The sequence below is a fragment of the Mastigoproctus giganteus genome, chromosome 9 (assembly GCF_048544385.1).
Source record: "Mastigoproctus giganteus isolate SK-2022 chromosome 9, ASM4854438v1, whole genome shotgun sequence".
NCBI classification, from domain to species: Eukaryota; Metazoa; Arthropoda; class Arachnida; order Uropygi; family Thelyphonidae; genus Mastigoproctus; species Mastigoproctus giganteus.
The window spans coordinates 201,478,031-201,505,546 of record NC_143583.1 but is presented as its reverse complement, the minus strand read 5'-3'; the positions used below and the strand labels follow the sequence as shown (position 1 = coordinate 201,505,546).

Genomic DNA, 27,516 nt, shown 5'->3' with positions numbered 1-27,516 from the left:
TTTTAAGTTATATCTCATATTGCGAATACCTTCAAGAGTTGCCATGATATTGCACTACTTCGAATAAGTAACGGCTTCACCTGAGGAGAAGACTAATGTTACTTATTCGAAGTAGTGCAATATCATGGCAACTCGTTGTGAAGGTATTCACAATATGAGATATAACTTAAAACGATGCCGCCTTGCTAATATTCTGTTCATTCAGATTTGGCTATGTATTATTGATGCTTTCGCACTATACTTATACATAGTCTTAAAATAAGAATAAATGTAAAGCATAAGGCATATCCAAGACGCGATGTAATAACAAAATAGTCGTCATGAAAGAAATGCAAATGCAGGATGCTGCATAATCGCAAACCTCTATCTATATTCAACAGAAAGAACATTCCAAGATAACCTACTTATGTTCAGATACGTAGATAATCTATGTGTGCTTAATTATCCACATTTCATTCAGGATTACAGCAGATTATATCCACATGAACTTGTATTGGAAAAACTAATAGTTCTGATACTATAGCAAATTACCTGGATCTTCATATAGAAATATTCCATAATAATATATGGTGTAAACGTATATAATAAAAAGAGATGCATTTAATTTCAATGTAGTCTGCCTTACAAACTGGAGATCTAATATATCGAAATCAGTGCATGCAAATATCATTTTATCCCAATGCCTCAAGGATTGCTTCTATTTGCAATAAAAATACCTGTGCAGCAAACATAATAGCACTGTACAATAAGTTGATAAATAATAATTTCCCTATCACTTACCTGAAATACTTCAGGAAGGCGATAAATATAATTAATTTCAAAAAATTATTTCCTGAACCCATTGTTCCAATATAATTACTTATATAATATCGGTGTAGATACACCATAAATAACTCTTAAGAAACTACGATGGTAGTGTGGCATCATTTGCTCTATATCTCATATTGGGCTCTTCCTTCACAATACCTTTCACTCTTCCTTTACCATAATTTACGGATTTAGAGCCATGTATATTATGTACATAGGATATGCTTTGCTTTCTTGGTGACTTACGGCTTAGAAAAATTGTACTCACAGGCCTGCAAATTATAGTGCAGGGGTGGCCAACAGGTCGATCACAACGAATTTTAAATATATATAAAAAATAGATTAGTCAAAATCTAAATGTTATTATTATGCGCCCCACTGCATACGCTTATTAAAAATCCTTTGACCATTTGACTATTCTTGTCGTTGTGCAGCCGCTAGGATTGTCTACTGAAAATTCACGCAGTGTTACATTGTGGAGAGCATAGTGTATGTGTCGAATTCTTATTTAGCCTACTTAATATTAATAAGTGTCCTATACGTTAATTTAATACTCTGATTTAAAATGAATACAAGGAAAAAGAGTAAAACGTATCATTTTCATCAAGAGTGGGATATAATGATAAAAGAAAAATGTTGTTGTTTGATTTGCAATGCTTCCGTGGCTATATCTAAAAAATGAAATTTAGGAAGGCACTTCAATGCACTCTATGGTAAATACCAATCTGAGCTTAGAAAAAATAAAATTACCACTATTTAAGCTCGTACCAATAACAACAGATGGAGCTAAAGCAATGATAGGGCATCTTAACGGATTCATCGCATTGTGCCAAAAGGATGATGAATTCCTAGATTTTTTTGAGTTACCACTGTATTAGTCAGCAAGATTAAATACTAAAAGTGTTATGGACATAGCTTTCAAAATCATGAATTCCATCAGAGGACAATCTCTTCAAAGGAGACTTTTCAAAATGCGACTCGATGAAAATGAACCAGATCTGACATTACACACAGATGTGAAGTGGATGAGTCAGATTAAGTTTCTACAGAGATTTCAAAATTTGCTGAATGAAATTAAAAAAAATGTTGATCAAAGGGTGATGATTATGAGCAACTACAAGATATGGAGTGGTTGTGTGCTCTGGCTTTTTTTGGCAGATTTTACCAGTAAATTAAGTGATCTCAATTTGGAATTACAAGGAAAAAATAAAAATGTGGGTGACATGATTAGTAGTATTTCTGCATATAGATATCAATTTTTGGTAATGGCTTAGGATCTCAAAGAAAAAAAAAATTCGATCATTTTGCAAATATGCAAGATCATTTGCAAAAATATCCTGTTTTTGAATTTAATAGTGAGAAGTATGTTTCTGAAATTGAGAAAGTTGTGGATGATTTTGAAACCAGATTCAGTGATTTTAAAACAATTGAAGACTGTTCAATATATTTAATGTCGACTTAGATACGAAACAAATTGCAGAAAATATTACTTGAAAATGAAATTATTACACTGCAAAATGATATCTTCCTAAAAGCCAGACATCAAAAAAGGACTTTCGTAAATATGTTTGCCGAGAAAAGTATCCAAATGTGAAAAAATGCAGTGAACTTTTAAATTCCTGTTTTGGTTCCACATATCTATGTGGCTCGGCCTTTTGTATTTGAAACAAACAAAGAATCGCTCTACTCTTACGGACTTGCATACAGAAGATTCTTTACGGTTTGCCTTATCACAGTATATCTCTGATTTTGAAAGCTTGTCAGATGACATGAAGACAAACTTCACATAAATTAAAAATACGTATGAATTTAAAATAAGAATTCTGAATTTTATTTAATTTTAAAATTTATAAACAACATTTTTCAATATGTGTTGATTAACTTTTTTAACCATGTGCAATGAAATTCTTGAGTAGGTAGATCGCGGCACATTTTGAAGAAAAAAAGTAGATCGCATCACAAATTAATTTGGCTACCCCTGTTAAAAGGTATAATTTATTTTATAATAACACTGTATATACTTAAGTCAATGGTAAGGTACATTCAAATTCAGCTCAGGGTCCTACTATAAGAACAGGTTTGCAATCCCAGGCTTACCCGAGCTACAACTTATATCGTCTTTAAGCTGTCCTACACTCTTTGTTCTTATTTCTCTGAAATTATTAGGGTAATCTGAGGATGTAGGAGAAATTAGTTATTTGTACTACTATATTTTCGCCTTCGCTGGGTTCAGGTACTATTATTCCTACTCTATTCATTTTTATTTATCTTGCTATCTGCATGTTTCTCTTTGCATTAACTTAATTTTAACTAATTAACTATTTACCACGTCCATCACAGAGGACATGCATATTCCCTCTCACTAGAGGGATTTGCATTTCTTTCATGACTATTGTTGTTACTACATTGTGTCTTAGATATGCCTTATGCTTTACATTTATTCTTATTTTAATTATTAAATTACGTTTTCTGTCAGGTGAATGATGTTCAATATGTGCTTGCATTAATACTTTATATTATCTTTCTTTCGATTCTAAATTTTAAACCACCTTTTATTGGTTTAGATTCAAATTACTTAATCTCTAAATTTATTACTATTATTATTTCATATAACTTATCAGATATTGATGATTACAGAGACATAACTCAGTGTTGTTTTTTGCCTTCAGTCTGGGTAGTTGGCCTAATACCAAGTCACCTAGATTGTAGGTAAATAGCGATAAGTTTTGTGTATATATTTTAATTTATATTCCCTTCTTTCCCTCTTTTTTGTGTGTATATGTGTGTATATATATATATATATATATATATTTTTTTTTTTTTTTCCTACTATACCTTACTTTATCCTTTGCATTTCCTATAAATCTACCTTGGTATTGTCTTCTTGAATTGTTTTTAATATTAATTGCTATATATAACATATTTTATACACATTATGGTCGTAATGCATCATTGCTGTTACAAGTGCGTTGGCCCATAAAAATTTAAAATTAAAAGGATATGAAAAGTACTCTAAATTTTTTTTCCCCTGATATTGTTACTTTAGTAACAATGTTTTAGAATAAGAACAACAAATTAAGTATATTAACACAGTTTATTAAGCATAAATTTATTATTCAAGTATATAAAAAAATAAGTAAAATGTGAGTAAAATAAGTAAAAATAATTTCATAATAAAGTTTTTGTAGGATATTCCAAATTTTTATTAAGTTCTCATTTGACACCCTATGCCGACTTCTTTTCTTCCTCTGTGTGTCGGTTGCTGAATGATGCTTCCGAAGCAGCCACGAATTGACATATTTTGCTGGATCGAAGCTGGTCAGCGGTGGGCCTATAGTTTTAAGAAACTGTTTTTGTCATCAACGAAGCGCTGGTTGGGCTGGCGATCAGATTCATTTGTGAAAATCCTCATTCACATTCACTCGACGAAATTGGTATCATACTCAGAGCGTTCATCAAATGCTTCAATTCTTCCGAAACCTTCTTATCAATTAGGTATCTCTGAAATCCACGAATTGCATTTAGCTGTAACCTAATTGACAATTTTCTAACTCCATTTTCACCAAATGCCAACAATTCATGTTTAGAAGGATTAATACCTTCGTTGTCCTCGTTTTCTTCTCTTGTCATCGGTATTGTCACTAGTTCCTAAATTGGAATTTTTTCTTTTCTTTTTTTGAAACTGTCCAAAATGTTGGTGTCATTTGGATATTCAGATACTGTGACTATGTAAACAGAGATAGGGAAAATTTACAGAAAAATGTGGAAAAATGTGGCACTTCCAAGAAACAACAGATGATTATTTGTCGCAATAAAAGAAAATCACCTTTCTAATTCTCAAACGGGGCGCTTACAGTTGATTCACAGAGGTGTCCAACCTACGGCCCGTGAGGAAAGTGAACTAAAACAGCATTTTAAATTTTGTCAATTATCAAAAAAAAATTCTCATTAAATGTTTTGTTCAGTATATGTAATCGTGTATTGTACTTAATAAAATTTTCGAATATTTTCAATTTTACTTTTACATGCAACAAGATATGAAAAATTTAACACACTAAAGAAATTAACTGAATTTTTTTGAATATGGTCTCTGTATGGGAAAAGGTTGGACACCACTGCAGTAGAAGGTGGGCCAGAGCCCATTGGGAATACACCTTGATCTGCTCACTCTTGACCAGTGCAACTTCTCCATTTGTGGGATAGGCGGTCAGATAGGTTTTACCAGGTACCACTAAGTTATAAAATGGTAATCCCTTTTGCTCTCTTAATTCGCGCAGCAGCACAAATTGCCTGAAGGCCAGAAATGCGAACAGTGCGTACCGAGTTAATTCTTTCCTAATCCGTTCGCTATATGAAAATTTTCTTTACTCAACAGAAACTATTTTAAATGTAACTTCCAAGGGGAATTCAAAATAATTCGCTATAAAAGGACTTCATTAAATAGAGGTGTGCCTGAGTAATTTAGAATTATAAAAATGGTTATACAGTTTTATATAGAAAATATCTTAACAATAGACAGTAAAAAATATAAATTTAGTTAAATAATTTTAAGCTTATTTGAATAGTAGGTAAATGTGAAAAAAATTTACGGAATATTACAAATTTCGAAGTGCATTGCACCCAAATGTCATGCGCCACTGTTAATAAAGGTGCCGGTACACGATACCGTTGCGTACCGTCCCCCCTAAAAAAGAGAGCACTGTGTGTGTGTGTGTGTGTATATAAAACAAAAATCAATAACTTGTGTGAACCGAGAAAGTTGTTTCTGTGCATCCACCATATTGCATATTAATTCCTCCAATCAGTGCATGGCAACAAACAATAAACAATATATGGATAGCCTATGTGATTTGTGTGAAAAAAAATATATATTATAAATAATAATTGAAGATTTCTATTGGTCCAATTTTATTGAAATTTGGGATGGCTCAACAAATCTTCCTAAAAGAACCAAAAAAAAAAAAAAAAAAAAATTATGAAAATTCATCCAACAGAAGTCAAGTTATTAGGTGAGAAGAGATGCGGTGAAGACAAGGGGTGCTTAACACATACATGCTGATGCATCAAATAAGACCAGAGGCACCCCAAATATAGTGATGTGTCAAGCAGATATTAGAAGAAAAGCATTTACTCTGGATAGGGCTAAAAACCTTATAGGAAAAACGTATAGCATGGAGATAAACAGTGAATGGAAGCCTTCAACATCAAAATCTGGTACACTTACTGGTTGTGTCAGATTTGGATGATAAGTATGTGCAAATAAACTGTCCATGATTTAAAGGCAGTCATATTCTGTAGGATGTAAAAAAAAAAAAAAAAAAACTTTCTTAATTTTGGTTTCTCATCCCAAAAATATTGTTTCATAATCCCAAGCCCCATCTGAGATAATAAGAAGAAAAAAATAAAGTCCCTTGTTAATGACTGGATTTAAACTCAGACCTTGCCAAGTAGCAGGCAAGGTTATTACTCTAAGTCATGGAAGCCAGCACAAAAACCAGGTAGTGCTTGAACCATATCTTGAAAAATTTAATATATTAAAAAGTAAGAGGTTACCTCAATCTTTTTTGTGGAATGTTTCCAGCTAATACTCTCCCATATGTGACGAATAAAATAAGATGAAAAAAAAATTAATGAATTCCCTCACTCATAGAAATACGACCAAACCCGATGCAAAACAGAATCGAAAGCCGAGAGCCCCAACCCGACCCCGAAACACATCAAACCACTGCAGCAAGACCATGAGTGCGAGAAGACTGTGTCAGAATAAATAGTTAAAACTGCTTCCGATAATAAATAATTAAAACCACAATTAAAAAGATTAAAAACACTATTAAAATTAAGTTACAATTTGGATGAATACTCAAATTAAACAAAATGCACAGCTGATTAATTAGTTTAATTTGAGTATTCATCCAAATTGTAACTTTTAATCCTTTTAATTTTAAGTGTTTTTATTCTTTTTAATTGTGGTTTTATTTATTTATTATCGGAAGCAGTTTTAACTATTTATTCTGACATTTATTCTAGTCTTCTCGCACTCATGGTCTTGCTGCGGTGTTTTGATGTGTTTCGGGGTCGGGTTATCGGCTTTCGATTCCATTGTGCATCGGATTTGGTTGTATCTCTATGAGTGAGGAAATTCATTAATTTGTTTTTTTCACCTTTTTTCATCTTATTTTATTCATTACATATGGGCGAGTATTGACTGGAAGCATTCCACGAAAAAGATTGAGGTAATCTCTTACTTTTTAATATATTAAAAAATCATGGAAGTTACTGAGCCCTGTAGCTCTGATATTTTACTAATTACTAGAAAATTTAATTAAAATTTGTGTTAACTAACCTGGCCCACTCAACATTGCTTTAATAGTACCAGAAGTAAGGGCATGCTCCCGTTTGATGATGAATTCGTGCCCATCTGATGATCGCAGTTTAACATACATAGCCTCTGGTCCTTCACAACCACCATATATTCTTTCTTCCTCCTTTTCATTATCATCTGACATGGCTGCTTCTCAGGAGACACCAACAATACCTTAAAAGCAAAATTATATACTTAATTTTTTTTAAAAATTAAGTATTACAATAAATGAATTACCCAAAAGTTTCTGAACTTCCTTTCTATCTGCTCAAAATTTCAGAAATATGGTGCACACTGAAAGACAATGAGCAAACACACATCTGGTTGCTTTGCCTCCATATTTATTCATTTTCTCTGCATGATTTTTTTCAATTTCTAAAATTAATTTTAACTCAAAAGGCACTGCAAGGTAGAGTGGAATGGGGAGGGGTTCAAGACTGGCAGAATTGCTGGAAAGGCATATTACCATATTGGCTAGTTCAAGGTGGCCCTTTGAATATTCTCCTTTAGGGGAGTACTTAAAGGGCCACAATGAACTAGCCAATAAATGAAAAGCTTTTTTTTTTTTTTTTTTTAAACAGGCTGGAAACTCTTGGGTAGCAACTTCATGTAACAAATTACAAAATTACTGAAAAAAGTGAATTTTTACTATATCCCTGCCTCTCCATAAAATGGAACAAAGTTTAATTTTCCACTTTCCAAAACAAAATAGCATAACAAGCCAAACACAAATTTAGCCCCTGATGAATCTTAAAATAAACATCTTAATAAGAAACCACAACTTATGCTTCTAATTGAACTAAAGTAATCTTTTGTTGAGAAGCAATTTTTGGATATTTGTACTGAGAAGCTGCAACCCTTGAGAAAAAAAAAAAGGTAATGATATAATGACTGTGTCATGAAGATGTATTATGAAACAATGTTTTCTGTAGAATTAAATTTTATAAATCCATGTTAAAATAATAATCAGTGGAATATAATTACAACTCACAAAATAATATTTATAAAATATATATATATAAAAAGTTAAAATTATTTAACAATAATGGAAACTAAAAACTAACATAAGACCTTTTAAAATATAACCTGCTTAAGCCACCAAAATAAACTGTCACCATCCATGAAGTGCATAATGTAGTCAGTAATCAGATGCAATGTAATATATAGTTTTTCGGAGTAGAGAAGTTCCATATTTTACTACTAGAAGCTAATGGCCTAATTTTTTCCCCCTTTTCCATGACTACGACTTTAAGGATAAGGACTTTAAATAGCTATATAAATGTCATTTGTTATTGGCAATACAAGAGCATTGTTAGATTCAGGGGAGATCACTGTGGAATGGAGATGTACAAATGTATGCCCAATTCACGAGAAGGATCAAAGGGTGACATGAGTAATTACAGACCTGTTACCTTAACTTGTATTCCATTGAAAATAATGGAGTCTGGTTAAAAAAGTAAGGCATGACCATCTAGACAGGCATACAGTTATACTTCAGTTACAGCATGGGAGATCTTGTCTGATCAATTTGAATGAATACTATGATTCAGTAACAAAGGAACTAGATGCAAAAAATAATATTGATATCATATATTTGGATTTCAAGAAAGCTTTTGATACTGGTGCACATAAAAGACTGCTGTACAAATTGGAGCAGCAGTGTGGCATTAAGAGAAAGTCACTGCTATGAATAAATGGATAGTTGAGTGGGAGAAGACAGAGTGGTTATCAATAGACACTGCTCTTTGTGGACTAATGTTATTAGTGGAGTGGTACAGGACTCAGTGCTTGGCCCATTGTTGTTTTCTGTATTTATTAATGATACTGATGAGGGTATATCAGGCTTAATGTCCAAGTTTGCAGATGATACAAAGGTTGGAAAAGTGGTTAACAACAGTAATGAAGATATGCTCCTGCTACAAGACTTTGCACATGAGGGGGCATATATTCAAATTGAGGAAGGATGGTTGCAGAAGTTTGCCTTCAGCTAACGGGTGGTTGATTGCTGGAATAAACGTCCATCTGATGTTGTCGAAATGGACAGCTTGAATAAATTAAAGGAAGAACTAGACAAATTGTTGGAGGGGGATGGATAGGTGCACTGGAATTTTCCTTTTTTTTTGGCTGATGCTACATAAGCTTGCTTTCTTACATCAATTGCCACTATGAATACTACATTTCAAAAATGGAATAGTATTCCATATTTGAATTAGTATATGATAATTCAAAGAGAAGATTTAATCCCTATGGAAAACAATGTTTATGGAAACATTATAATGAGTTCCTTTTCTGTTAACTCAGCTGTGAATTGCATTTATGCTCTAAACTAGCGTTTCCCAAACTGGGGTCCATAGACAAGTCCCAGAGGGTTCACGAAACTTTCAGAGGGTATCAAGTAATGTGTTTATTTCTTAAAAAATATACTGATAGAATCACAGCGAATTTCGTTATAGAACATTACTTATTTTTGATATGGTTAGTATATATAATTATATACATATTTCAAATTATTCATTCTATGTATAGCAAATTGATAAAATTATTATTATATATCTGTATAAAAATAAGAATAAAGTTGAGTTGTTTCACACAATACCTTGAATTTTCTTTTCAGAAAACACACACACGCTTTTCTGAAAGGGTCCATAAACTTGTTTTGATTTTTGAAGGGGTTCATAAATCTCAGTAGTTTGGGAACCGCTGCTCTAAACTATCCAGTTTATATACTGACCTCATATAAAAATGTTTCCAGTCATGTTATTAAAATATTTCATCATTAGCCCCAAAGAAGGCAGGGGTGAACATTTCTTGCTAACCTTAATGAACTTCAGTGTTCATGATAGAATATTTTCAGCAATGTTTTGATATATAAGTACAAACTTATATATCAAAACATTGATATATAACATTGATATATCAACAAAAAATTTTAAAAAATATTGGCAAAACCTGTTGAATTTAACAGAAGACATTAACCTGCCTTTAAACACAGGAACACAATAAATGAAATTTAAGTATTGGCTCATTATATCAACAAAAACGACTAATAGAAGTAAAAAGTATTGATTCAAAAATGGTACAGTATTCCCAAATGATGAGAGCTGCCAGTGAAATATAAAGCTGGTCTGATGTAGCAAACACTGGGAAAATAAATATGAATTGGAGTTTGTTACAAGGCAACTGACTGTAATAGGTATAATGAACAACTATATAGAAAGAACAAGTAGATCAAAGTAAATCAAAATGTCTTATAATGGAGGATTTTAACTTCACAGATGATTTAGACTTCTAGGTTGGTCACTTCATACATAGAAGTAGAACATTCTGGATTTATTGGATGACTTTTTTCTACACTACGATCTTAGAAGCAAGAAAAAGAATACAGCTGATCTGATTTTGTTCCCTGACGATGCTTTGCTAACAGAATCTTTGGATAAAGGAACCACTGGGTGGCAGTGATCAGTGTATTGAAGTGGAATTTAAAGATTTCAGTCTACAATGGTCTTAGACAGTTTTAAATTCTTTTCGATGGGATCAACTGGTAATCACAGAAGCTACTAGGCTTTTTATACCAACTATGAGATGCTGTTCAAGGTTAGAGCTAAATGGATGTGAAACAAACTGATGAAACTAGTGGCAGAGAAGAACAAGTTAGTTAATGTACTCAGTGCACACGTTTTTGGTACTTTTTTTTTCTTAATTAAATGATTTCCCCCCCCTTTTTTGAGACTAATAGAAGTAAAAGTAAATACAGTTATCTTATCAGTTAATCACTAAGATTATAAATTCTCTAAACTTATCCATACAGTTTACACAATTTTTTTTTTTTTTTTTTTTTTTTCATACAAATTGAATGGAAAAAAGAAATAATGATTGTTGGAGTTCCATCTGTCCAGTTTTTATGTAATTTGGAATGGCCCAACAAATATTTTTAAACGGTCCAAATATAAAATTTCATGAAAATCCATCCACTGAGAGTTATCATATGCAGACAGAAGGACATGGTAAAGAAAATATATGCATATGCATATACTGTGTGTGCATGCACAAACATGCCTAAAAATGCACAGGATGATTATAAATAATCAGGGGACACAGAGACCTGCACTAATAAGCCAAAGCAAATTATAAGAAGTCCTTGGCTAACAGCACAAAAGCAAAGCAGCAAAAAATTCTTTGCTTATGTTAATAGTAGTAAAGGCAAATGATGCAAGAAAGCAAGCTTATATAGCATTTGTCTAGTTCTCCACTGACAATTGGCATTCGAGGTGAGCGGACGTGCTTCGTCAGGGCTCCTCAGTTAAGTAGATTGGATTACAGTTGATTAGTGCTTTTAAATATTTGATTTATTTAGATATTGTTGGATTATTTTGTTATAGGTTTTCCTGCTTATAATTTATAATACAATAATAATAATAATTTATAATACTATAATAATATTATAGATGTAATTTTTTAATAGTTAATTTTCATTGATATTTAACTAATTTTATAATGGTAGTTACGAGATCTGCCTTAAACACGTCACAGGGTATCATGACTCACACGGAAATAGCCGATGGCGATTTATGGGTGAGTCATGATTTAATCCGTTGAAGAACCTGTGGAATGTTTTCCAGGGTCGACCTAGTGACTAATCATAGCTCACCTGGGGATTCTTTTCTTTGTGATTGATGTAAGGAGTGTGCACCGATTTTAAATTACAATTTGGTGCACTGATGGAACAATCTGAGTCACTGAAATAATGGGCTTGCCCTTGAGAATAATGAATCTGGGAGCTCGTCAGGGACTCAAGATTCCAGCAGTCTACCAAGTGATGCACACCCGATTCGGGCCACAAAACAGAAAAACCAAGTGCAAACTACTCTGGTTAAAAAGGACATTGTTTTATTAGGAGACTCCATTGTCAGGGAAACGGGGAATATTTTTTGTAATAAGGATAGGTGAAGTAGAACCAAGGTATGTCTCCCGGGAGCAACTATTAATAATGTCACCAACAGATTGTCAGGTTTTAAGGGGGGTAAAGAGAATATTATTATTCATGTGGGGACTAATGACATTAAACATACACGATCTGACGATTTGTTGGAAAAATACAGGACCATGCTGAGGAAATGCTGCAAGCTAGACCACAATGTCTGTGTGTCTGCAATTCTGCCCAGACACGATAGGAGGGATTATATGTTAAAAGCCTTGTGGATTAACTCCAAGACTTGAAGCACTCTGCAAGGCTTTAGGGAGGAAATTTCTATCAGCATGGCCCACACTTGTAGGTAGAAGGAATTTGTTTTGTAGAGATGGGATACACTTAAACAAAGGTGGTGCAAAAGTTTTTACCAGTATTATTGAGGATACCTTAAAGGTTCAGGGAAACTGCTAGTTGGAGGGGGGGATGTCGGTAATACTGACACACGTTTATCTGATAATACTGGTCAAAGTAACTCTTGCACGTACCTCAAGAGTTCTTATCTCTTACCCCAACTGGACATATTATCTAGATGTTCTGGGGGCAGAAATGTTTCAAGTGAACGGGTAGCTAATTAGCATTAGTAGAGGCATATGATGCAAGAAAGCAAGCTTATGCAGCATCAGCCAAAAAAACCCACTTCCACTTCACCCCTCCGTTTGTTCGAAATACCTGTCCAGCTGAGCCTTAAATTTATTTAGGCTATCAACTTCCATGACAAGGGATGGAAGTCTGTTCCACCAACCAACTACCAGCTGGCTAAAGGCAAATTTCCGCACGTCTATCCTACATCTGTCTTTCCTCAATTTGAATTTATGCCCTCTCAGGTGATTATTCTGAGCAAGAGGAAGAATCCCATCAGCATTGAGCATGCTCAAACCATTCAAGGCTTTATACACCTTGCTGGTGCCTAGTCTCCAGACACTGTAATTTGCAAAATTTAAAGCCTTTCTTCATAAGAGCACACCTTTGTTCCATTCACTAATCTTGTTGCCCTTCTCTATACTTGTTCCAGCAGCTCTACATCCTTCTTGAAATGAGGCCTTCAGAGCTGTATACAGGACTCTAGGTGTGGCCCGACCATTGCCTTATACAAGGGAATAACACCTCCTTATCCCTGCTAGAAAAATTCCTGTATATCATTGACAAGACACCATGAGCTACTCTTGTAGCCCATCTGCACTGCTCAGAGAACTTTAGAGAACTACCATCATAAAATTAAATAATTGTCAATGAAAGTAACTTTAAAAAATTATGTCTATAATATTATTAAAATCAAACAATTAGAGTACCACTGGATTCGGGAGCGATTCCATTGGATTGGAAAAGTGCCAATGTATCTCCAATACATTAGGGTGGTTCTAAGAGTGAAGTGGGAAATTACCGGCCGGTCAGCCGAACTTCACGTAGTAGAGAAAATCATGGACACAATGATCAAGGATGGAATTCAGGATCATTCACATAGAAATGGAATTCTGAAGGATACTCAGCATGGTTTTGTAAAGAGAAAATCATATTTAACTAATCTGGTTAGCTATTTTGACAGGGTCACTCAAGAGCTGGATTTAGGGAATAATTTAAGACTTTATTTGGCTTTCAGCAAAGCATTTGACTCAGTTCAACATGAACGGTTACTTTGAACAGGTTAGAATCACGGGGAAATCCTTAGATTAATAGCTGGGTGGCTTCATGGCAGGAGGCAGAGGGTTTTGATAAATGGTTATTCCTCAGATTGGGTTGATATAGGAAGTGGGGTTCCCAAGGATCAGTATTAGGACCACTGTTGTTTTTGATTTTCATAAATGACATCGATGGATAGAGGGCATGATGTCTAAATTTGCAGATGATGTAAAGATTGGTTAATGTCACTGCCAAGCAGAGCTGCTTCTTCAGAGTGACCTAGATAGATTTCAGAGATGGTCACAAAAATGGCAGCTATTCTTTAATCCTGTAAAGTGCAAGGTATTATACCTGGAGAACAGTAACCCCAAAATAACTTATACACTTTGAGTTGAACTAAAACCAGTAGTGGAGGAAAGGGACTTGGTTGTTACGATATGGTCACATATGAAGTTCTCCAAGCATTGTAAACAGGTTGCAAGGAAGGCCCGTGGTGTCCTATCGATGATTTATTAGACATTTGCTAGTAGAGATAAGGACGTCATAATCCCATTATATAAGGCTACTGTTAGACCACACTTGGAATACTGTATTGAAGTATGGAGACCGCACCTAAAGAAAGACATTGTGTTTCTTTTAAGGGTCCGAAGACAGGTAACTCGCCTTGTGACATTGGCAAAACGGCATCCATACGAGGAAAGACTTCGAATATGCAGGTTGCAGCTTGGAAACTAGGCAGCTTAGAGGAGACTTGATTGAAGTGTTTAAGGCTCTGAGAGGCATAAGTAAAATGAATGAGGATGAAATTTTCAGGGTTATAAATGATTCTAGAACAAGGGGCCATAATTTCAAGTTATGTGGGAGATGTTTAGACTAGATTGCCAGAAGTTTTATTTTAGCCAGTGAGTTATAAATTACTGGAATACGTTACCTACATGGGTGGTATAGGCTGACAGTTTGGGGAAATTCAAAGGTCGGCTGAATAGTTACCTACAAGAGGAGGGAAAAGCATAGGTTTTCTATTTATTTTTCTCTTATTAATTATTATTTTATATTTATTTAATTTTTTGGCTGGTGTAGCATAAGCCATAGGCCATTGCTAATACTAATAAAGAAATATTTTGAAAACACTGATGGTTTTTAATTTACTATAATTTTAGTTCCTTCTTCAAGAAACTTCTACTGTTGTAACCTAAAACCATGAAGTGATGCTTGCTCTTCAGATAAGATTAAATCAATAAGTCATTCAATTCTTCTTGCTTAATTAAGTGTAGTGCATTATAATTTTCTGGCTGGTAGTTTAAATCTGTTGAAGTTGACAATTGAGCAAAGTCTGCAATACAAAAATCCTCATTATATTCATCATCACTTCCTTTATCCCATGATTTTGGGAATCTGACAGAGGCAGGTCTTTATTATATGGAACAGACCTTATCGTAGATCATATGTTAGAACATTTGATGCTGTCTTTACTTTTTTCTGGGCATTCCTGATATTTTTGCCAAGAAGAAATAGCATCGTCAATGTTCTCACTATCAAAATTGTGATAAAATAATATGGCATACATGTGGAGCTCAAGTTTTGTCCTGATCACCGATCTTGCAGCCAAAGTACAAACAATATGCATGTTTAGTAATACCGTAGATTTTTTTAATAGAAATTCTGTCACCAGAAGATAACAATTGAATTTCTCTAATGACCATTTTCAGACAATCTCACCAGTGATACCAGATTTTTCCATATATTTATTCTTCCTTATTATTATTATTTTATTTTATTGTTGAATTATCTTTTAACCAGAGCACTGGTTACAAAACAAAAGTAATTAGCAAAAACTGCCAGGGTGATTCACACACTTTCTTTGCTTCTGTTAAATAAGTTAATGATAATGCAAACACAGAAGGAACAAACCATATACAACAGATACACATACATTATACTACATTACACTAATATACAACTACAGACAAGTTGCTAGGACAGCTCATGGGATTTTGTCAATGATACGTACAAGAACTTTGGTAGCAGGGACAAGGAGGTGATTATCCCTTTGTACAAGGCCATGGCTAGGCTGCATCTTGAGTATTATATACAAGTCTGGAGGTCTCATTTTAGGAAGGATTTAAATATGCTTGAACAGGTACAGAGAAGGACAAGACTGGTGAAGGAAAGAAAAGAGTGCTTTTACCAAGAAAGGTTTCAGTCATGCAGATTGCAGCATTTGGATACTAGGCACCTATGATATCTGATTGAGGTGTTTGATGCCTTAAATAGACTTGGTAAGCTCAATGCTGATGGCCCCAGCACCCTTCCTCTTGCTAAGACTACATGTGAGGGGGCATAAATTCAAATTAAGGAAGGATGGTGTTGCAGGATAATGTGTGGAATGTTTGCCTTCAGCCAGGAGGTGACTGATTGTTAGAACAAACTTCCACCTGTCGTGTAATTTGAATAAGCTCAAGGAAGAACAGTGGCATCACTAGGGGTGCAGACCGCACCAGGTGACATCAAAATGACTGTCTATAAAAGTTTTGTGCAGTGTTTCAGCAGAAATTTATTATTTTTTATAAAAATATCCCTGTAGTTATAACCACAAAAACATTTTTTGTAAACCCAGCTTACGTGTACTGTATCAATATACCTACAAGGCTAAAACTCTATGCTAATTTACTTTTTGAACCTTCTAATGCGCATGCACTCCGGTCAGAGCTGTCATTATTACTCAATTACAATGACACTTCAAATCACGTGGTTTCGTGCTACAAGCACGCACTGTTGTTTTCTTTGCTGCTGGTGTTTTTAGTCACTGATTTTGTCAAATTTTCTAGTATTTTAGCCACAATATTGTGGTAATTAGTATTTGTGAACCTATATCAATAACATTTTTGAGAATAGTGTTACATTTGATAGAACTAACATATCCAATATTTTTATATTTTACATTTTCTTATTTATTTTTTTTTTCAAATATTGCTAATGTCTTTTTTTTTTTTTTATTGTGCAGGGATATTCTATCATGCCACATGGAGTGCATAAATCAAAGAGGCTAAGTGGATGCCAGCAAAGGAAAGCAAAAGAGGCAAGAAATAAATCACTCAAAACACTAGCCAGATCCATGCTTCAATATGTCAAAAGACCGGATGATGGCCAGGGCTCGTCAAAACACACTGCTCATCAGTCTCCAATTGATAAAGCTGATTCTTCTGATGCTAGCATGCATTCTGCAGAAGAGCGAAAATGGCAGAATTTGAAGCAGAAGTGAGTGCTAAAAGTGACTCTAGCCATGATACTGTAAATGAGATGAGTGACGTTAAGGAGAAAGATTTGCTTTCGGGTTGAAATCATCAAAAGGGGAAGTGCTTCTTTCCAGAACAAAGATGGGCCTTTCAGTGCAAGGCAAGATGCAAAAGCAAAGAAAGATGGTGTGCCAGCTTTCAAAAAGAGTGGTTTTACAAGATGATGCCAAATGGCAAAAAAATTCTGTGGTCATGGATGGTTTACTCACTCTTCAGCGAGACAGATACGACATACAAATTTGTGACTGGGTTTCAGATGTGGTGGAAACTGAGCCTGAAAGTACATAACCATGAGACATCCAAAGAGCACCTACGTTGCCTTGAAAAGTGGAAAACATTGGCAGCAGAACTTAGGCTGCACAAAACCACTGATGCCGAAACTATTGCTTTGATGGAAATGGAGATGAAAAAGTGGAGAGACATCTTGTACAGATTGCTTGATATCACATTGTTTCTTGCCAAGCAGAATCTGACATTCCGTCGCCACAAGGAAGATGAATCTTCACTATTAGAAATTGTCAGTGGTCTCCAAAGTGGTGCGCGAGATGATCCTCAATAAAATCGTGAGGGCTGTTTTCACACTGACATATAATCTAGATATAATACATACCATATAAATTATTTATAAAGAAAACAAATAGTATTGCATTACATTTACTACGCTTGTTACATTAATGATTTCTTATCATTTTGTACTTGAACTTCGATTTAATTTTGTTTCGTATTTTTTTATTTGTGATCTTTTAAAATTATGTGATTTTAAATATAATGCCTTTCATGTAAATGATTTATAAAAAAAAATATTAAACATATATATTTTTTTTTTTCTGGGGTGTGCACTAGTCCTTTTAAGTAAAATAAGGGTGCGCGACCAAAAAAGTTTGGAGACCAATGTAATAAGTCACTTGCACACAACAGACCTAATGTGGGCAGTCAAGTTACAAACAAGTCAAGTTGCATTTATTTTCATAAAACATCCAAAATTCCACAAAGAAACACAAAAAAAGGATTAAAAAAGGTTTACCCACTAGTTTCTCTATTCAAGGACATTGCATCAAATATGGTCAAAATGACCAAGCATGTGTTGAAGTATAAGGCTACAGCAGATGACACCCAATACTTATTCACACAAGGTTCCAACAAAGTGGCCAACTCTTCTATATTATGAGCAAGTTGGTGCATGTTGCTACAGGATGCCTGCTTGTCTGCAGGTCTGAGTGTTCTCTGGATACTGTTACTGACTTTATAAGCAATTAAAACAAAACAATATGCTAAGTTCATTTGTCATTCATGCAATAACTCAAATATTGCAGTATTTAAATCAAAGACTACGTATCAATATAGTAACAGATTGTTACTCTCTAACAAAAATGTGGTGACTTACTTAACTTCTTTCTTTGGAGAGAGAATTAAGTTAAACTGCAACCTATATCACTAGCTTAAAAATAAAAGCAAGTATGCATACATTTAACCATAACAAACCCTTTTTTAAAAAATTGAGTGGTGGTTGTGTGGAGGGCTAGTAACATTCCAAGAACCATTTGTCAGTTGCTGTTCAATGAACTTGTAATGAGTGTAATTTTTTTTATTAGCTAACCAATCATCCTCAGCAGTAATATTTGTATATTTTTCATACGAACAGGATGCCATCAGAATTCGGCCACTATCAGTAGATTATTAGGACTTGCAACAGTAGTTGCTGTCAACTAAAACCATTCCAGTTATTAAGGTCTATGCATAATTTGTAACATTTATGCACAACACTTCAAACATGGAATAGATATCTTCAAATGAGTAAGGATTCATCATTTGGCAATATCTGCTATTTAAAAAACCACCACCCTTAATACTACAGCAGAGCCACCTTAACTGAAGCTCCCCACCTTTCCCCCTGTAAAACACAATTTGATGCCTAAAGCACACTGCAGTTTGCCATGGGTACTGGTGAGTATGTTTGTGGCTCGTGTAATACACCACACCATCTGTTGTGTTATAGAAAAGTCAGGGCGTTTGTTCCAAACCACGTTTCCATTAGTAAATTTATTTAATATTATAATTAGAATACATAAGTTAATGAAATATGGGAGAGAAAATAGTTGTTTGTATGAAAACTAAGTTGGATTTCCTTTGGAAAGACTCAAATAAAGGAGTATCTAAGAAAAACAAATTGCCATTGGATTAGGTGTGAGCAACAACTACAAAAGATTGAGGGGGGGAAAAAATAGAAGATTTTGCACCCAATTTGTTTTACAAGGGTTGTGAGCTTCCTAACTTCTTGCTCCACTTTAAGGAAACCAAAATTGGAGATAGAAGACCAGCAGTTCCAAATTGATGTGCTGCAACCCTTTTCAAGGGTGCTGTGGGATTATGGAAAGCTCCATCGAGTTCAACGGCAATCACTATTTAGACGTGCTATGAATGTGTCTAAACTTGAAATGTTACTTGAACAACAAAAGAATTGAGTGCAAAATCTCAATTCTTTTGTTGTTCAAGTTTAAATTGAAATGTATTAACACATAGACAATGCATTATGGCTGTGTTTTATGTAAGAAAGAAAATACAGTATAAAACTCCTATCAGCAGACCCATAAAAGCAAAGTCACAAAAAAGGCCTTGGTCTTCCATCAAAAGAATTATGGTGCAAAAAGTTTTATATCAAGTAACAGATGGCTTGGACTATCTGTCATGGTAAAAAATGTATTAAGTATAAGCAGGTAAAATTATCAGCTGATCACCTTGCTATTCAAAAATTTAGTGAAGGTCATCTATGAGCAGAGGAAAAACCAATCAGAAAACAATCCTATAATCTGGACCAGTGGTCAACAACCTATGATCCACTAGCATTTTTTTTTTTTTTTATGTGAACCCCAAACACGAGAGGTATTAGAACCTATAGTACTTAGTACTGTGCTTGGGTTGGAGATTGAGAAGACGAAAGAAGATATTTGTTGACATTGGACTTGAACTTCTGTAGATTGTAATTTTCAGGAAATACGTATGAAGGAAGGTTGTTCCAGAAAACGGCAGTTGAATGAATAAATGAGGAAGATGAAAAGTTGGTTCTGTGGGTTTGAAGTTGGACAGTAAATGGATGTTGGCTGGTGGCGGCACGTGTTCGGACTGTTTTGAAAGAGAGAGCGGGAATTATAGAAGCTAATTCAGAAGAACAGTGCCCATGGAAGTATCTGTAGAAGAGGCATGCAGCAGAAACAGTGCGTCTATGAGACAGCGAGTGGAGAGACTCTGTTAGAGATGAATCATTAATTAACCTAACTGCCCTCTTCTGAATGGAATCAAGAAGCCTGAGAGAGGTTTTGGGGGCACCACCCCAGATGTGGGAACAATATTCCATGGCAGGGCGGATTTGCGATTTATACACAGTGAGCAGCTGTTTGGAAGAAAAGTAACGCCGAGAGCGAAAGAGAAAACCAAGCTTTTTAGATGCAGAGGAAGCAATATTTGTAATATGCTTGTGCCAAGAGAGATTAGAAGTCAGGGTAATCCCCAAAAGAGATATATCCTTTTGCCTAGAAATTGGAGTGTCACTAAAGATAAGCATAGGAGCAGAAGAATCCTTTTTGCGAGATATAAGACAAGACTGAGTTTTAGAAGAATTGAAATCAACTAAGTTGTCTTTGCCCCACTGGAGAATTACCTGAAGATCGGCATTTAAGGAATTGGTAGCAGATTTTCAAGAAGTTGAAGCTGATTGAGCAGGACAAGGTTTCTCAAAATGGAAAGTTGAATGCAATGTGCTATCATCGGCAAAACTATGGATAGGATTTCCAGTCAATGGAAGAAGGTCATTGATATATAAGAGGAAAAGAGTGGGGGAAAGAACTGAACCTTGGGGGACACCGGCATTAGTGGAGAAGTTAGAAGACAGAGAGCCATCAACCATCACCCTCAGTGAGCGATCAGAGAGAAAACTGGATAACCAATTACTAAAAACAGTTGGCAAACCATAAGATGGAAGCTTGTTTAGAAGACCTTTAGGCCATACACGATCAAAAGCCTTCGAGATGTCAAGAGCAACTATTTGTATTTCACCGAACCTTTCCATTGAATTAGTCCATAAATGGGTAACATAAGCCAGAATATCACCAGTGGATCGACACTGACGGAATCCATACTGGTGATCGTTTATCAGACGGAAGGTTTCGAGGTAGTTTAAGAGTTGGCGGTTAATTGATTTCTCCATTACTTTAGAAAGAGTAGAAGTAATTGCAATGGGACAATAATTGGATGGGAGGGATTTGTCACCCTTTTTAGGAACTGGCTGGATATGAGCAAATTTCCAAGCAGAAGGAAAAACACCTTTAGAATAAGAAAGTGAAAAAAGGCAGCAAAGAATAGGAGAGTAAGTTTAGGAGCACAGGTTTTGAGAACAAGTGGAGAAATACCATCAGGACCTGGAGCTTTCTTAGCATCGAGATTCATCAAAATCCTTCTGATATCCTTTTGACGGAAGACCACAGGAGGCATTGAATGGAGTGTGTTGGGAATGGTGGGAGGTGTTTTACCAAGATCATTAATACATGAGCTGGAAGAAAAATGGGATGCTAGCAGGTCAGCTTTATCCTTGGCTGAAGTGACAACAGAACCATCTGGTTTGGACAGAGGTGGGAGCAGAGATGTGCAAAAGTTGCAGCCAATAGTTTTGGCAAGAGACCAGAATGCTCGGCTACCATTAGGGCAAGAAGCAAGTTTTCTACTCTTAGCCTGTTCAAACTCTAGTTTGGACTGATTAATAACTGCTTTACAATTGTTGCGAGCTTTGGCGTGGGCAGAAAATGAAACTGAAGAATTAGAAACAAGCCAATTACGATATGCAACATTATTTCTTGAACAGCCTTAGCACATTTATTAGAAAACCAAGGTTTAGATAAAGGATGAGATTTTAAAGTGGAGTGTGGGATAAAGGATTCCATTCCTGCAAGAATAATTTCACTGACACGATCTGAGCAAACGTTGACATCAGAAGTTTTGAAACAGTAATCAGACCAAGGAAAAGAAGAAAAGAAGTCTCGCAGGTCATCCCATTTTGCATTCTTGTAATGCCAAACAACACGAGGTTGGGAATAGCCTTGAGATAAAGGTTCCATTGGAGAAGAGACAATCACCAAGTTGTGATCTGAAGTGCCTAAAGGAGCTCTCACTTCGACCGTGTAATTAGAAGGGTTGTTTGTGAGAAAAATATCAAGCGTATTGGCTGTATGATTAGGATTGTCCGGTATTCTTGTAGGTAAATGAACAATCCGTGCTAGGTCATTAGTAATTGCAAAAGCCTCAGCATCTCGACCTGCTGGGTCAGTGTGACTAGAAAACAGAAGCCAGCTGGGGTTGTGAACATTAAAATCACCAAGGAAAATTACCTCACTGTTAGGAGAGTTGGACTGGAGAAAGTCAAGTTGCAACGAGAGGAAGTCAAAGAGCTCCAAGTGATTAGTCGAGTTGGGAGAACGGTAGAGACAACAGATGAATTTGACACAATGAGGTAGAGAGATTTTAAGCCAGAGAAGATCAAAGAGAGGAGATTCCAAATTGCCAAGTCTCTGACAGGGAATATCAGAACGGACATATGCACAAGTACCACCTTTGAGGCGAAAGGAATCATACAGTGAATAATTTGGGCATCTGAGATGAGCAGTAGTTGAATCAACTGATAACTGAGATTCTGTCAGAAAAAGTACATGAGGCTTGGCAGACTGCAAGTGGAAATGGACATCGTTGAGATTAGAATTGAGACCACGTATATTTGTGAAATGAATTAGGAAGTCCTTGGGAGGTTTAGATCTTTTCGCAGATAAGCTTGCTCTATTAGTTTGACAATTCGTGGTGTATTCAATAGTAAGAAAAAGTGGGTGGGACATGCTGTATGAAGTAATGAAATTTTTGGATATGGCGTACATGTGGTAAGAATATACCCAGATCCTTGACATGACGTGGCCTTGACAATGCTCCCTGCATACACACTACTCGGACTCCCTCCAGTCACTATCTGGCAGAGTAGAGGTAGCAAGATTATACACTAGCTGATCCGGAAGCCTCCTAGAGAGTTACCAATAGGTCCGGTCCGGTGTACTAACTAGCGGCCAGCCTGCGAAAACCGTTTTAGAGCTGTACCCTCGAAATGTAAGGAATATTGGACGTTCATCATAACCTCAAAAGTCATCAATCATACTGCATGATGGAAGAGATAGGGAAGGGTTGACCGGAACTTAGCTCTAGAGACTAAACATGGGTTCCACCACTTCAAGCCTCCAATAAGCAAAGTGGTGGTATTTGTTTAATCTGTAGCAGCAGTTTAATTCATTTAAAAAAAATTTAAAAATCTCCAACACATTTCAGTTCAAGAACTTTGCAAACATGGTTGCAGTATGAGGTGATGTGTTGCTTTCGTGATTGTTGACATATTGATATGCAAGTGTGTAACATCCCAAATTTAAATTGCCATTCTATCTAAATTTGGTTCTTCCTATACATGCAAACAAATATTTTCTTATATGAAATGTGTTAAATCCATTATGAAGCAGGCTAACAATATACAATTGAGAATCGTGTATGCAGTAACAAAATATCTATCATATTAAGTAAACCTTTTTAAAAAAATTCAGCATCAAGGAAGCCATTAAAAATTCTTACACTTCATTACTAAAAATTACATTTAAACAAATGTATCATTAATTAAAATATTACTACATATATATAAATAATGTATTTAGAATAGAATTTAAAAATAAAAAAGATTTGTGATTTTTTTTTATTTCATTCAACAATTTACAATATCTGCATTATATAGTTTTCGTTACATGATGGTTACTTTGGGTTACAAAGAAACTAACGTATAGGTTTGTGCTAGAGCATAATATTTACACATAGCCAACTACTAAGTAGTTAAAAAAAAAAAAAAAAATTGGCTTCATTTAAGTGTATCTCATATTGTAAATGCCTTCAAAACGAGTTGCTACGGTATCGCACTACCTCAAATAAATAATACTTCTCTAATCAGAGAAGACTACTGTTACTTATTATCAGTGGATACCACCACCCAGACAGCACCATTTCAGAGATTACTGACTCAATGGTGGGTGGGAAGGTACCCTGGTATTGCAATGATGATAACCCAGTTGCAAAGTATAACTCCACAATATGAGAAATGCCTGATTACAGTAACATGATGCTACAGCAAAAACCTGTACATTTGTTAACTTCTTCATCACCTGAGGCTATTAACCTAAACAAACCATGTAATTTTCAGTTACTGTACACCATCACGCATCTTTCAATATTGTGGAGTTATTTTTCACAACTGGGCTGTCATCATTGCAACACCAGAATACCTGTCCACCCACCGATGAAGAGCCAATAAGCTCTGATATGGTGCTATCCGTGTGGTGGTATCTGATGAGAATAAGTAACAGTAGTCTTCTCTAATAGAGAAGTGTTATTTATTTTAGGTAGTGCAATACCATGGCAAATCATTGTGAAGGCATTCACAATACAGTAATAGAGGCATGTGATGCAAGAAAGCAAGTGTATGAGCTTATGCAGCATCAGTCAAAAAAAAAAAAACATTTCACACAACCATTCCCTCTAAATGTTTGCCCAGTTCCTACTTGAATTTATTTAAGCTATCAATTTGCACGATGACAGATGGAAGTTTGTTCCAGCAATTAGCCACCCACTGGCTAAACGCAAATTTCTGCACATCTAGTCTATAACTGTCTTTCCTCAATTTCAATTTATACCCCATTAAAGGGGCTTAGAGGGGAACAGGTATCCTGTGTGTTATCAGACACTCAGCCTAAAACACTGATAAATCCAATATCTCTCTATTACAGAAGATTTAGGAGAAGTCCGGTTGGCCTGCCTCCCTAAAATCCACTCATGCACACCTTCTTGATGGTAAGCCCTGTTACGTCACTTAGGTGGCAACGAACGTGTAGAGTGGTTCTCTTCAAGACGCCTGGTCAGCGTGGAGGAAAAGACCAAACCCTCCAGCAATATGAAAGCACGACGAAACAAATGGCCCTCAGTCCCCAGCAGCTTTCACTCTCCCTCTTACGGCAGCAAGAGGATTAGAGTGGAAGCAGAGGGTGCTAAGAATCTCTGGGTACGACCAGGCTGCCATGCACGGAGACTGAACTTGGCCTGTTATAACGTAAGAACACTCATCGGTGAAGACAGGATATTAGAACTGGAAAAGGAATTAGAAAATGTGAATTGGAATATCATCGGGTTTGGCTGAAACAAGAAGAAGAAATGAATCACTTATAAGTTTATCAAGTGGAAATCTGCTGTACACCAATGGAAACAGTGAAAGGAGTGAAGGTGGAGTTGGGTTTCTGGTCCATAAAGATCTTAAAAACAACATTTTGGAATTCAAAAGTACATCACAAAGGGTGTCAAGACTAATACTCAAGATTTCTAAGAGGTACAAGCTAAAGATTATAATGATTTATGCACCAACATCAAGCCATGATGATGAAGAGGTTGAAGAAATGTACACCGAAATTGAGTCTTCTAGATGAGCAGAAAACCCACTACACTATTATTATGGGGGACTTCAATGCTAAGGTTGGAAAAAGACAAAACAGCGCAGAAAGGGGAACTATAGGAAATTTTGGAATTGGTGAAAGAAATGAAAGAGGTGAAAGACTTGTGGAATTTGCAGAATCTCAAGGACTGTCAGTAATGAACACTTTTTTCAAGAAAAGGGTGAACAGAAAGTGGACATGGAGGAGTCCAAATGGATTAACTACTAATGAAATCGACTTCATAACAGAAGATATATTGTGAATGATGTTACCGTCCTGAATAAGGTAAATGTTGGAAGTGATCACAGAATGGTAAGATGTACACTTGATATAGATGCAGGAAAGGAAAGGAAAAAACTGACTCAAGTAAATAATACAAAGGTCTTTGAGATAACAGAAGAGGAGACAAAGCGGTATGTACTGGAACTTAAGAACAAGTATGAGCTTCTGCAGACTGCTGAGGACCAAGATATCGACGAGGAATATTACAACTTTTTGAAAGTGATAAAGCCCAAGAAACCTATAGGGAAAAAGAAATCCAAAGAAGAAAAAATTAGTCAAGAAACACTTGTCATGATGAACCGAAGACGACAAATGAAAAGCAAGAAAAACACTGACAGGGAGAAAATTGAGTATACTGAGTTATGCAAAGCCATTAGAAAGAGACTCAGAGAGGACATAAGAAGATTTAACACAAGAAAAGTAGAACAAGCATTAAGGGAAAACAAAGGATTTAAATCAGCAGCCATGAGCAGTAATACAGAAAGACAAATGATACTGAAACTGAAGAATAGCGATGGTGTACTTATAAACAGCAGAGAAGGCATAAATCAAATAGCAGAAGACTACTATAGAGAATTATACAAAGAGTGAGGGAATGATACCAGCAGTGGGGAAGACGGATTGCAAAGTAGCAACACATACGACATACCCAATATTCTTCCTGATGAGGTAGAACATGCATTGAAGAAAATGAAGAATCAGAAAGCCCCGGGGGGAGATTAAGTTACTGTAGAGTTGTTAAAATTGGGAGGAAGAGACATAACACAAAAACTGGCAAGGCTCTTCACAAAGTGCATTAGAAAATGTGTGACGCCTAAGCAGTGGAATAATGCAATCATAGTTTTGCTGCATAAGAAAGGAGATAAATCAGAAATTGGAAATTATAGACCAATTAGCTTGTTATCCCACATCTACAAGTTGTTCACAAGGGTCATTACTAACAGATTAGAAAGAATACTTGATGAGAATCAACCGAAAGAGCAAGCTGGCTTTAGGACAGGATTCTCGACTATGGATCACCTTCATGTAATATCACAGCTAATGGAGAAAACAAATGAATATAAAACACCATTATGCCTGGCATTTGTGGATTATGAAAAGGCATTTGATTCCATACAGCATAAGGCAATGTTTCGGGCACTGGAAAGACAAGGCATTGATACCCCATATATTATGATTTCGAAGAAAATATACAAGAGTGCTACCTCCTTTATTAGACTAGACAAAGATAGTAGGAAATTTAAAATAGAGAAAGGAGTTCGACAAGGAGACACAATATCTCCAAAGCTGTTTACTGCTGCCCTTGAGGAAGCTTTCAGAAGATTAGACTGGTCACAGAAAGGATTCAATGTGAACGGAGAGTACCTAAACCATTTACGATTTGCAGATGACATTGTGGTCATAAGCCATGATCCCAAAGAATTAGAGGAAAATCTTAATCAGTTATGCACAGCTAGTAAGGATTTTGGACTAAAGATGAATATGGCTAAAACAAAAGTAATGATGAACAAGTATGCCACAGAAAAGGAAATAATGATTGAAGGAGCAGTAATTGAAAAGGTGGAGTCATGTACTTATCAAGGACAAATTATTAGCTGTAATAATGATAAATGGCTGGAAGTCAAGAGAAGAATAAATTTTGGA

At 35.5% G+C, this 27,516-nt stretch overlaps 1 protein-coding gene across 2 annotated transcripts in view; it reads right to left on the bottom strand.

The window, feature by feature from the left end:
* The window catches only part of LOC150081029 (elongin-C), a 46,456-nt gene that overhangs the window by 8,110 nt on the left and 10,830 nt on the right, over positions 1-27,516 (bottom strand). For both annotated transcript variants that reach the window (XM_090382034.1, XM_090382032.1), the window contains exon 2: positions 7,151-7,342. In XM_090382034.1, the coding sequence (XP_090238160.1) occupies positions 7,151-7,313 (163 nt within the window). In that variant the 5' untranslated portion in view covers positions 7,314-7,342. The remainder of the gene's footprint in view (positions 1-7,150; positions 7,343-27,516) is intronic.